The sequence below is a fragment of the Bactrocera dorsalis genome, chromosome 3 (genome assembly GCF_023373825.1).
Source record: "Bactrocera dorsalis isolate Fly_Bdor chromosome 3, ASM2337382v1, whole genome shotgun sequence".
NCBI lineage: Eukaryota > Metazoa > Arthropoda > Insecta > Diptera > Tephritidae > Bactrocera > Bactrocera dorsalis.
In genome coordinates, this window is record NC_064305.1 from 14,319,968 (window position 1) to 14,333,466 (window position 13,499).

The following is a 13,499-nucleotide window of genomic DNA, read 5'->3' on the forward strand; positions in this document are numbered from 1 at the left end:
ATATCCAGTACTTTGGATTTTTGGCAAGTTCAACTAAATTCCGTAGCACAGAGTAGAGTAAAACTCCTTCTTAATTAAACATCTACATATTCCAACTATGACAGCTTCTAAGTTCTAATATGCTCACGCAACATGTTGCTACAGAGTATAATAGTTTTGTTCACCCTATAAAACTCCAGTTTGATAAAGAGGGACATCTGTGGTGTGAAAATTAAAAAAAGTTGATCAAGGACCTGACTTCTATTTTTGCTATTATAGCAGACCTTAAACTGAATATGTCAGCTAGCGTGTGAATTATATTCATAACACCGCGTGGAAACATGTTCTTAAGTTTAATTGTGTAATCCAAAAAGTTGAATTATTCCCACCAGTTCGATGGGATAGCTGAGTTTCAAGTGCTTAGGACTTCATATTACAAATGAGGGACTATTAAGAAAAAAGTGTTAAGACGATCTTCATCCAAACAGTTTCGGTAGCTGACGTCCGGTAAAATTCTCAACCTTAGAGCTTCGAGGCCGACAAGGCAATGGCCTATTAGATCCCCCACAACTAGGGAGAGACTAGCCTTACTGCAGGCAAAAAGCTCACTGGATCGCTTGTGGTTTTTTTAAGTCAAAGAATCTTTCAATATCAGAAGAACAGATGGCAGCTTAGCGCTGGCCAAACTCCTGAAAAGCTAGTCAGTAGTAGATTTTTCACGAAGATAGAACCACCGTCGTATTCCCTTTTTACTGATATTGGGGCTAGGGTTCCTTTCCTTACCATCACATCAGCTTACAGTTACCTGCGATTTCGCTGTGACCTGGTACCTATACTTGTCTAATCACAATACGACTCGATGCTATTGATAACGAGATTGGACATTCCCTAACTAATCTTGAATGCACGGTTAGATAACTCATGACTAGACTTCGGAGCAGTTAGTCTACCGCTTCTTTAATGGTAATAACCTCGGCTTAAAAAATCCTGCCATAGAAGAAAGTCTGAAGCTCGAGCTGAGAAAAAGTGGCTGATAATACTTGTATCCAACCTTCCTCCTAAGTTGTCACGTACGTAAAGTAGCTCACTGTGCCTCTCCTACAAATCTTCTCAATAATCCAAATCCAGATCCAGATCTTCTAAGATTCCATTCGCAACTCGAATTCTCTCTTAACCTGAAAGATTAAATCTAATTTAAGAAAACCGTAAGATAGAAAGAATAAACATAAGAGATAAAATAATGGCAGAAATATTGCACTAAATATTATTATCTTGTTGCACTTTGTCTGATTTTCGCCAGCAAATCTAAGTAAATGCACTTAGCCTACAAATTGCATCCTTCCAAGGCACTTAAGCTACTTTAATAGCTCCATTTGGTATGTACGTGAATATCCTTGGGAAAAATCACACACACACACCGAACAAATATAAGCACTGTTAAAAGAAACCACTGAGCATATATAGCGGTCTTCAGCGCCTTGAAATATGCACTCATGCATTTCGATACCGTTAGGGGCGCACCAAACACACACAAACACATGCATATGCCTGAGAAAGACTATGTTTGTAAATAGTATGTATGTGTGAGCATGTGCGCACACGATTTCAATGAAATTTTAATGACCCACTTACGAGCGTAAAAATACTATTTATTGGTTTGTGCTATTTTTTGCAATTTCTTTGCCATTTTTTTCACATTTTTTGCTGCGCTTTGCCGCCCAAAGGCACAGACATTATAGTAGCGAAGGCAAAACGAAAACAAGCATATTTACCTATGCCTGTTTTTATAGGTGTATGTGTGTGTCTGTGTAGTCAGAATGTAAATACAGTCTACGTTCGGCGCTTCTATGGCTTCCAAGCGACGCTTGGGCTCAGCGCTGGAATAAAAACAATGCCGCAAAACAATGCAGAAAGCTTTAAAGAGCAAATGTGTGTATGTGTATGTATGTGCACGCGCCAACAAAACATACACAACCACATACATGTACATAAAACAATCTTCTGCCTTTTTTTCAATTTTTTTTTTCATTTCTTGCGCAGAAAGTGAAAGTGGCTACCTTTCGTAAAATGAAAAAAAAAAACTCTCGAAAGTAATGTTCGGCAATAACTTGTGCGCTCTATTGCTTGTGGGGAGAGCAGGAAAGTATGGGAAAATCGTATTTCCACTTCAGTAAGCGAAAAAAATTGCCTCTTACGAAAAGCTAACCGAATGGTGACCGAAAGTAGCGGTGGCGGCTAGAGACGCCGAGCACGTTTGTAATGAAATTAGTTGGCAAAATAAGCAGAAACTAATTCAAGGCGAATTTCAAGGATGGTAACAGCAACAGTGTGTGCAACAATTAGTACAATTAGATTTTTTTTTTCTCAATTTGTGTTGTTGACCAATACGCCGTGTTTTAAAGATCGCTTTCTGTAAGAACTAAATTTTCCTGAAGGAAGATTATTTTCAGATATTGGAGGTTTTTAGCAGCGAATTACATGAATCTAAACAAAACATTCAAACTTTTGTTACCAATTACCGTTTTGTACGATGTAAAGTTTATCAAAGTTTATCAGGGATAGTCATTAAAAGGGGGGTCACTCATCCAAGGCTGTTTAATTATTTTTCTTGGTCGTGTTTTTTTCGTGGCGGGTGCCAAACTCAGCGCACAACCCTATAAAGGGGATATTTCGCCTTCAAAAGGATATTTTCTAGCTACCCAGAGAATACTTAGTCAAAGACCGGGAATCGTAAGCTGCTTGAGCCATGTGTAAAATAATCGGTTTGGCCACTCCCAAGGCGCTCAGAGCACATTCCTTACTTGCGTGAACTTCTACACATTACACCATTCTCCGTAAAGTCCATCCTCCGTAAAGTTCATCAAAGAGACAGAAATTCTTACATTGCGTCTTACAGGAAGGTAATCCAACTTTATCCCCTTTTAGCCTTACACTACAAAACACTGAAAAACATCTTCAAGCGTAACCAATTTCGAGGTTTTCCTACACAGAAACTTCAATTTTATTGGGAAATGTTAATTATCATTTGAAAGAACATTCCTTGGCAATTATTTTCTGAAAATTATCTTTTTCAAAAGTTGACCGCAGCTACGTCGCAGATAGTCCATCCGTTGAGTCCCATTTTCGATCACTCGTTGGAGCATTCCGACTGGTAACTGGCGACTGACACACTTACTGTTTTGCTTCAAGGCCTGAATTGTGGGAAAGTAGGATTCTCCGCATAGACTTTAAACTTTACATATCCCCACTGGAAATAGTCTAACGGTATAATATCTCATGAACCTGATGTCCAATTAACCGGCCCAAAACGTGAACTATCTACTCACTGAATTGATCCCACAATAAATCCATTGGTTGGAGCGATGTGTGGGAAGTGGCACCATCTTGTTGAAACCAAACATTACCGAGATCACGAGATTCAACTTCAGGCATCAAATAGTCGGTTATCACAACGTGATAACATCCCAATATTGAAGAAATATGGAGCGATGATACCACCGGCTCACAAATCACACCAAACATTGTTTTTTCTGGATGAAATGGCAGCTCTTGAATCTCTTCAGTTTCCTCTTCGTCCCAAATCCGAACAAAATTAGGCTCGAAAACGTCGGATCTTCTTGAAACTTTTCAAGTCTTTATGTTCACTCTCAGCTATGGTTGTTATATTTTCTTCACTGCGCGCTCATCTATTGGGTGGAATATTTTCGAATAATGAATTTTGGGTCCTAAGATGAATGATTACGTTACGAATAGTACGCTCAGTAGGCTGATTATGTTGACCCTATCCCCTCAAATACTTGGTTCTATAAAGTATTTTACTCCCAAGAAATCTCTTATTTTAGCATGAAATGTAAAGTTTATTCAACATTTAAGTTATACTCAGTTCGGTTCGATAATTTGTTGCGATCTTGCTGGTAATTTCATAAGACCACTCTCATAGAAACCTTCGTTCCTGTCGTCAAAAACTGAGACAGTCGATTTCTATCTCTACTCTTGAAGCGAAAGAAGCTCCAGCAATTCTTTCGATTCACTTTAGATACATATGTGTGACCGGGCCTTGACATAGTATGTCTTCACTGTCAATCTCAGCCTCGTTTGGCTACTTGTGCTGGTTCATCGCGGATCGGCTTAACCTGTTATCATTGACAAGGCCTAAGTGACTTACTTTTCACAACCAGTTACTATCCGCTTCTAAAATTTATCATTTTTGCTGCGATTCAGTAGAAATTCGGAGAAGGAATTCCGATACATAAGTTCTTTTTGCGTTAAATCGTCTGACACCCATATGTCGAGCTTCTTTTTGTATCCCGATTTATTAAAATGGTTTCAGACAGTTTTTTGGGCAATTTTAAGCTTCAGGGTAATAAGAACATATCCGCCTAGCTTGCGCTTTCGCCTTTCTCAACAAAACTGTATTTTCTCTCTGTTGGTGTTCCTCTTTGGTACGTACTCAAACAATCACAAAACTGTCTATGAACTAATGTTAGTAATCTCTTTCGAAATCTTATCTTAGCTTATCTTACTATCATAACCCGTTTGCACCTATACAACGCGAAATCCAGATTACCACCTGGGCCTGTTATAATAAAGTATATGGTATAACATTAGGCAGAAGAAAGAAAATGTTTAGATTTCCTCTATGAGTGCTAGTGAAACTAAAAGCAGTCTAACCACAACGTTTCTCGATATAATAAATAAAAATTTAAATTATGACCCAAAATGTAGTTTTAATTTAAAGATAAGGGCTTGCCATTATGTTTTAAAAATGATTTTGGGCAAATGACCTCCGCGGCTGGCTTGAATAAATCCTAGCCGAGAAGCCCAATTGTCGACCTCTTTTTGCAGCATTTGGAACAGTATGTCGCCAATAACGTGCCGCATACTCTGTTCCAAGTCATCAGTTTCCACAAAAATTAGTCCAGCGGTGTTAACTGCGTGCACGAAAAGTTTCCTTTCTTTTTGAATTGAATTGATTGTAACATTATGGTAGTCTTAATTTTTGGAGGAATATGGACCAATGATTTGCTCTGTACATATAAATCCCCAAATAGTGTTTTTATGAATGTAATGGTACCTCAATAATGGGTCTGTGTTGGGCCGCTTCAGTTTTGGAAACAAAAAAGTAACAGGGGGTCAGGTCTGGGGAATATGGTACCATAAAAGTGTTGGTTTTGGCCAAATATTCGCACACAAGCAAAGAAGCGAGAGCAGAAGCGTTATTATGGTGCAAAAGTCACAACTTTTTGATCGTCTGAGAACATTTTGTACCATCGGTGGACATTGCTTTTGTCCAAGGCAGCTTCACCATATGCCACATTCAACATTCGTAATGCGTCCGTGCGCTTAACTTTGCTTTTCACACAAAATTGTATAAAGATTCTTCGATCCATTTTTTGTAATAAGCAAAAATCAATTTTACAGTGTTCTGCAACTCCGCTATATCCTGATACACAAACTAGCATTAGCCTAACCTAACTCGATGCCGTCGAAAGTGAGGTTAGGCAACCATACACCATGCTCGCGCGCGACAGAGAGTTCAAGGCTGGTATTGCCGCTCTACTGTCATAGTGGGTAAAAACGACAAGAGGTTGAAAGTAATAGATCAACTGCTACTTTCGAATACCTTTTGTACAAACCTTTCATTTTTTCTTAGTCATTAAATTTGAGACTAATTACTTGCTTCAATAAAAAATCACTCCTGTATTCCTTCATTCCTAAGTGAAATCATACCAAAACTAATCGCATTATAATCAAGTTATCTATGCTCCTCACTTTCTCCATCATTCACTCTCTCTCTGACAACTTCTTTCATAAATTCCTACTTTTATTTGACCACCCCCCTCTATAAAAGTATTCCATGCGAGCTCAATTCACTTCACTTAATGTGCATTTTATTCACAAGGTGTCCAGTCAAATTCAATTTACTTTATACCTTCTCCACACAGAGAACACCATAAAAGCGACTGGCCGGCACACACCTATGCAACTTAACACACACACACAAAGGAATTCATAAACGCGTGTTAAACACGTCCAGCCAGCCGATAGAAAGCATAAAAGCGGCAGGGGAAAGTATTAAATAACAACAACAAGTATAGTTACAATAGTGTGTCGAGCAAAAGTACCGACTCCAACTACAATAACAGTATTTTGAAATAGCAACATATAGCAAACGGGTCCAACTTGGTCCAAGCGAGTTGCAAAAGAACGCCACAGAGCTGCTCGGCAGCAGCACACCAATTTAACGAATCCTCACACGCTCAATGAGTCACAGCGGCAGCCAGTATGGATCTACATAACTACAATAATAATATATTACATAGCAACATAACACTGCCATCCGCAACAACAACACCAGCAACATCAACATATTTTACATACAGCATACCGAGTATGGATATCACACCGGGTCCGGTCGCCTTTACCTACGTCAGTGAGTTTTTATCGCTTATCACGCCAACGGAACTGCCACTCGGTAAGTTTATACGTAGGCGGTGTGTGTGTGTGTGCATGTGTGATTGCAGGAAGTGAATGATGATGGAAATGGTGCGAAAATATGAGTGAACGTGTGAGGTATGTATGCACCAACATATATGGTATGAGGGAAATGAAAAACTAAGAATTTAAGGTATGTTATGTATATATGTATGATTGATAATCTTTAAGGGAAATTGTGATTAAGATATATGAAATATTTGTATGCATGAGCTCAACTTTAAAGTCAGAGGAAATTAAGCATTGGTGCGATATTTGTAAGACTTCTTGGATTGGAGATTGGACTTGGTTTAAAGTCAGCGTACTTATTATATGCTCCTTAATGGCGGATTTCATTTTCAACGGGTCCAGCCACCAGTGAATCGTACTAGAGTTGAATATTGTCGGCCTCTTACTGCCGTAATTCGAGTCATCTGGTTATATTAACATCTGAAGCTCATTTCTTCTTCTTCTTTACTGGTATAGACACCGCTTATACACAGTATTAGCCGAGTAAACAACAGCGTGACTGTCTTTTCTTCTTCTTCTCGCTATGTGGCGCCAATTGGAAATTCCAAGCGAAGCCAAGTCCTTCGCCACCTGGTCTTTCCAACGGAGTTGAGGTCTTCGTTTTTCACTGCTTCTACCGGCGGATACTGCGTCGAATACTCTCAGAGCTGAAGTGTTTCATACATTCTGACGATATGACGTAGTCAACGTTGGCCCTGTCTCTCAATTCTCTGAACTATGTCAGTGTAGTTCATCGTTCCATGGACTGCAGTACTCCCTGTTGTCAATGCGCAAAGAACCATATTCAGTCCGAAGTAGCACCTGTTTGCAAGAGTATTCAAGACTGATGTCGTTGTTGGTGTAATGCTGGTGCCAAGATAGAAGATATTATCAACGACTTCGAAGTTATGACTATCTAGTCGCGAGTACGGCGACTGTTTGTTGGATGACAAGAAAATCTTGCCCTCATTTACATCAACATCAACGGCATTCTCCAGCCGCTATACACTCTTATAGAAGACTGGATCTTCTCTATTCAGATCAGCAGCTTAAATTATTATTCTCAGAAGTAGATTAAAGAAGTCGCGTGACAGGGGGTCGCCTTGTCTGAATCCTCATTTTGTATCAAACGGCATTCTGACGGAGCTTTTGGTATTGCTTAACGTCAGTTTATACAGCCGTTTTAGCTTTGGGGGGCTACCAAGTTCAGACATAACGAGATAGAGGCCGTTCCTTTTCATGCTGTCGAAGGTCCAATCAATTTGTTGATGGTAGGCTTTAATCTTTCACACAGTACGCTCGATAAAACCTTATATGCGATATTGAGGAAACTAATGACACGGTAGGTGGCGCAGTTTATGCGGTCTCTCCTTAAAGATGGATTTCAATTTGAAGCGGCTCCAACCGCCAAAATTCGTATAAACAGGATTTTATTAACATCTGGCTTTCAAGAGCTCATTTCTTTAAGCATTCAAACTACAAGTATTTCCAGCAATTTCCAAACTCCTAAAAGTGTGCTTGTCTAAGAGTAGGTGGCAGCTTTTTGGCAGAGCTTTCATTTAATATAGCTTTCACCGGTAGGTTTGGGAATTTCTTAGCACAGTCGTTCTCCAATTAATTTAGGTGAAAAAATATGAAACTCTTGGGTTAGTATAGGCTAGGTTACACTGGCTTGCTGTTACGCAATACATAGGTTTGCAGGTCTTTTGTATTGCCAGAAGAAGATTCATTATTAGAACGATCTCAAATTTACGACGCGTGGGATGTCAATGCGTTTTGTGAAATCTCTTGAACTGCAAAGATCCTAGATATTTAAGCCGAGTTCTAGATAACTTCGGATAAGAGTTTCAAGCATCTAAATTGTGACCTGTGACAGGTAAACAACCGTCCTGCAGTCTTTTGGAGACCGTGTAAGTAGCAAATATACGAGTTTTCCTTCCATTCCCATGCACATGGTCTTGACGATCCTGTATGGTCCAAAAGCATTTCATTTGTTACCGATCCGTCTATTAGCCTTTTCGGAAAGTTCATTGATAAATGGATGACAATTTTGGCAATCTCATCAGCTATTTTGTTTTCCGAACCTTGTGACACTTCTTATGTCTGTTTCCTGAGCTATTAGATATCTCAGCCACTTTCCTCGCCGCAAAGACTTCGGCGAGAGGGTGTGTGGTCCATTTTATCCCCGGACCCTCTGTCTATCAAGCTATGCCCGAAAGTTCTTGTGGAAAATTCAGCTAACGCCGCCAATTTTGCAACTGTCGGCGATGCTCAGGTTTCCACAGCAACGTCAATTGGTGCGTTGTAAACCAACGGTTTCCTGCGGTCCCCCAAAGAATCGTAAAGTAAGATTGGCTCGACTACCGCTTGATAAGGCCAATGTATAAAGACAGGTGACAGGCCTCATGTTCACGCTGATATCTTCTTACATGTGTACTGATATTTTTCTCCCTTTCACTTTGAGTTGCCTTCACTTTGCTGTCCAAAATTACTTAATATGATCTTTAGTAAATAATTCTCCGCCGCATCAGAAGTTTCCAGACCGGGATCCTGTACCTCCTTATAAAGATTACCCTATCTTACTGACGATAAATACTTACTTACTTAGTAAATAACGAGTGACCCGAATGCGCACAGCCAGAACTACCGAGACCATCGATGACAATAAGTGATATAAGCACAGAGTTGTTTTGGTAACTTAACTAGTGGTTTTGATGCTTCCATCTTTCAACATCTCCGAAGATTTCTGTGCTATTACCACGAATTTTTCATGGTTTATGAAGAAATGGTTAACGAGTAACGTATAAAAATATGCCGTTTAAATGCAGATGGTAAAACCCACTCTCCAAGCTAACCGGAAATATTCAATCCCAAGGCACGCGGAGTACTAAGAATTCAATGTAATGATTTCGATTTCCTGATTGTTTTGCCTCAACTTCAAGTCGCCTCAACCATTAATCCGATCTCAGTTAGATATCATTGGTACCATACCATTAAAATTGACTTTGGTTGCGCTAATGATAAAGCGATTTCTTATTACAAATCTGCTATTCAAAATTTAAGCTTCTTCTTCTATGTTTTGTGGTCGCCCTAGCTTATAAACTAATTGCCTATTTCCATCTTATCCCAATTTAATCATAAAGTAGTAGCGGTTACAACTAGAGAGCGAGAGAATACCAACCACCAGTTAACTCAACATGCAACTCGACAAGTACATTGAACCTATGTCAACAACAACAGCAATCCCCATACACTCTACAGTAGGACTCATACAAATAGTTCATGTTTACCAAACAATGGGGGTGAAAGGCTACCCACTAACCAGAACACGGACTATCAAATAACAATGCCGAAATTCGCACAAGCACAACCAGACCCATATGTGACTGGAATATATGTCACTGCATACCATGCAGAGAATTGAGAGATCGAAAAAGATTAAAAAATAATTTAAGAGCTTCGGTATTGTGAAAGCCTAAAGGTATGCTTAAAGTATGCCTAAAGGTATGCTTTAATTATTTTAAAGAGTGACAATGTTAGAAACGCTATAAATGAGAGTTTAGAAAAAGTGATTCGCAAGGCAGTACGTAGCAACGGAAAGTGATTTATGTCAAACGCTTAAATATATTTTTCAGTGGATCTGGCAGTATTCTTCAAAAATATTTATCGGATCTCTGTAACATAAAAGAAGCCAAATGTTTGAAGAAAACGGTTCGCGCAACATTCCAAAACGAGCCCTAACTTATTTTGGCCTAGGGACTATCAAACAGTTTAAGAAAAATTACAAAGAAATAAACTGTAGTTTCATAATAATATTTTAACGAGTTGAACCCAGAATTAGTTACAACCGGACCACATTTAAAAGTTCACATTTCCTGCAGGGTATGTACCCGCACCAAAGCCACATATGTACAAAGTGAATTAAGTCGCGCCTAAAATATATTATTCTGGACACTCAATTGGACATTTTAACGGCACAGTCGTGTCTAATTTCAGAATTTAGTGACGCCAGTTAAGTGCATTCAAGCGCGGCCACCATGTGGTGACCAACACACATACACATACAGACATTTCTATATGTATGCGTATATGGCGATGCCAGGGAAAAGCGTTGAGCGGTAAAGTGTGAAAATGAGCTGTTGAATTTTCGACACGCAACCCAATTGATGCACAGAGGTGATGGTAAAATATTTGCAGTAAAACGACACTCACACACACACAAACTTATTTATTTGTGTTTTCGTTTTCTATGTCCACTAATTTACATTTACATACCCCTTACCCACAGCTTAGGCAATCAATTTAATACACACATGTATATGTACTTATGTTTGTATGTGTGCCTGCATATTACGGCATTTTATTACCGAATTATAGTCTATGGCCCAAACTATTTACAACTGTTGCAGCACGGACGGAATGCTTGATGTATTTGCGCTAAATATTGTGCAACATGTGCGATTGTGGATATTGAGCGTCATGTGAGTGTCACCCACAATTGTTGGTTAGAACTTTGTCACAGTAAAATAACCGTTAAATTTTTGTGCGATTATATTTTGTGTTATTTTACATTTGCGGCACACAGACTTTTACTGTAAGCAACTGGCGGAAAAGGTGGTTCCCAGACTGAGGAAATTCTTGCTATTGAGGGTCCGTGATAAGGAGCATTCTAAGGCACTGAAAGTTCCCACTTCTACCCAATACCACGGATTTTCCAAGTCTTATAGGGTTTAACTTAAATTCGGTGCCCAATAGAATCTTTCCTACTAAAGAAGAGTGGAAAAGGTGCGGGGTAAACAGAGGCGCAGGGATAAGCATCTATGTGGATGAGTCCAAACTAGATCATCAGGTGGCAGTTGGTGTCTTTTCAGCAAAATTAGATATCAAAATCGAAGTCCGTCTACTAAACCAGTGCAGCGAATAATTAAAGAAAGCCTTCATGTTCTGAGAAAGAGTGTATATACATCAAGGAATATATCTACATACATATACAGATAGCCAAGTGGCTTTGAAATCACTAAAGTCTCTTGGGGATTCATCTAAGATAGTCAAATAATGCCTTGATGTCTTAGTAGACCTAACTTCACATTTCACGATAAACCTGCAATGGGTTCCAGGACATAGTGATATCCCTATCTGTCCTCCTTACTACATATAAAACAGATGAACTTATTCTGGCACTACCATATAATTAGAAGAATTTTATATGCCTAAATGGTTACATATAGATATTTAATCGAATATGTAACAGATACAGCTGAGTCTCGATGGAGTCAATCTCGAACTTTCAAAACAAACTGTGACATAAATGGATTATGGAAAAAGCATGACACGACAAGATGAAATCTTTGGCTTCATACTTTGTAAATTCAGACTATATGTTCAATTCACAGACTGCAGAAGATCAACCAGCACCTAAAGCATGGTCTAATGTAATAAAAAAATTCCGAATAAGCCCCTTTGATGCACAACTGTCGGACTTCTATTAACATACTACCTCGTTTCATCTTTGCGCTCAAACTACTTTGTGCTTTCGACTACTTATGTCCGCTATCCGTTTAGTGGGTAGCCAAGCAAGGTTTAATACGTGATGTGTTCCAAGAATTCGATGTGTGGTTTGTGCTGGAGCTGAGCATTCACAGAGAAAGTGGAAAACGGTTTCCCTAGCTGTAGCTGCTGCAAATATTATAGGGCAGTCTCATTTTTAGCGGGAAAAATAGTCTGGAAATAGTATTCCCGAACCGATGTAACAAGTCCTTTGTTACTCTCTATGTTCATGCTTGGCCCATATCTGATGCTTTGTCTTGTGTTTTTTCATCAGCACTAAGCTATATGTTCAAAGCGAATCCAAATTAAGGACAAGCGAATTTCACGCGCCAGTAAGCCTTACCGCAATTACTCACTACGCAGGATTTAATAAGTTCCGTCGACCTGCGTGCTGCCTAGATATCCGTGCATATGGCTGCTTTCTGTATCTTCCGGTTGAGCACTTCTATTGTGTAGCCTTCAATAGAGCACTACTGGCACTCTCTATACCTAGTACTTCCGCTTGGAAGATGTTAGCTGAGTTTGGTAGTCGGATAGAGAGAGAGAGAGAGAGAGAGAGAGAGGGAGAGAGATTTCGAAATCATCGGAGTATACACCCGGACCCACTCTGAAGTCCATTTTGGACATCTTCTCCATTCACGTTTAGAAGATTTCCTCACTCGAAAGTGGGTATTGAAATCTGAACTTGAAAGAACACAGTCTGATTCAAAATTGTTGTACCGCCGAGTGAGGGAAGATTAAGCAGAGGTATTTTGGTTTTGTTTGTGAAGGCGACAGTTTCGTTTTACTAAGGTTAGTCCGTTGTTTGCGGCCCATAGGTGTGAACTTCTTAGCGCTCGTTATGAATATACTACTGCTTTAACCAGTGATAATATATCGTGCACATAAAAGAATGGATATCATTTGCTTCTACGTCATAGATTATATCTCATGTGAGCATCACATCACAATACAACATGTGATGTCGCATTATAGTAATTTCTATGTAAAAATGCTACGCAAAACCATTTGAGCTCTTTTCATTCCAGCTTTTTCGTTGTGATGTCACATCACGCCGACAATAAATTATATTTTTTTGGTGTACTCTAACTACCTTTGGTTTCATATTTTTGATATTACTCAATAAATCTACAGCATCACATCATATGATATTCAAGTCGTGATAAAAAATCATATTACAATCAGCATACATTTATCACGTAAAAATATGGTGTTTTCTCTTTAGTCATATGATTGCACATCATGTGATCACCATGTCATGCGATCATCATGTGATGTCACATCAAAATATTTTCTTTTATGGTAATTATTCTTATCAACACCATGTAAAAATATAGAATTATTTGTACATCATATGATTCTACATCATGTGATTATCACGTCATCATACATTGTGTGATGTCACATTGTAGGAATATTTTTGTATGGTAAGTATTCTTCTCTATGCCATATGATGTCTTATAATTGAAGTTAGTTTATAGTATGTGATG

General features: G+C 38.9%; 1 protein-coding gene across 2 annotated transcripts in view; it reads left to right on the plus strand.

Moving 5' to 3' along the window:
• The first annotated feature begins 6,095 nt into the window (after positions 1–6,095).
• The window catches only part of LOC105222684 (prominin-2), a 28,957-nt gene continuing 21,553 nt past the window's right edge, over positions 6,096–13,499 (plus strand). For both annotated transcript variants that reach the window (XM_049453913.1, XM_049453914.1), the window contains exon 1: positions 6,096–6,454. In XM_049453913.1, the coding sequence (XP_049309870.1) occupies positions 6,265–6,454 (190 nt within the window). In that variant the 5' untranslated portion in view covers positions 6,096–6,264. The remainder of the gene's footprint in view (positions 6,455–13,499) is intronic.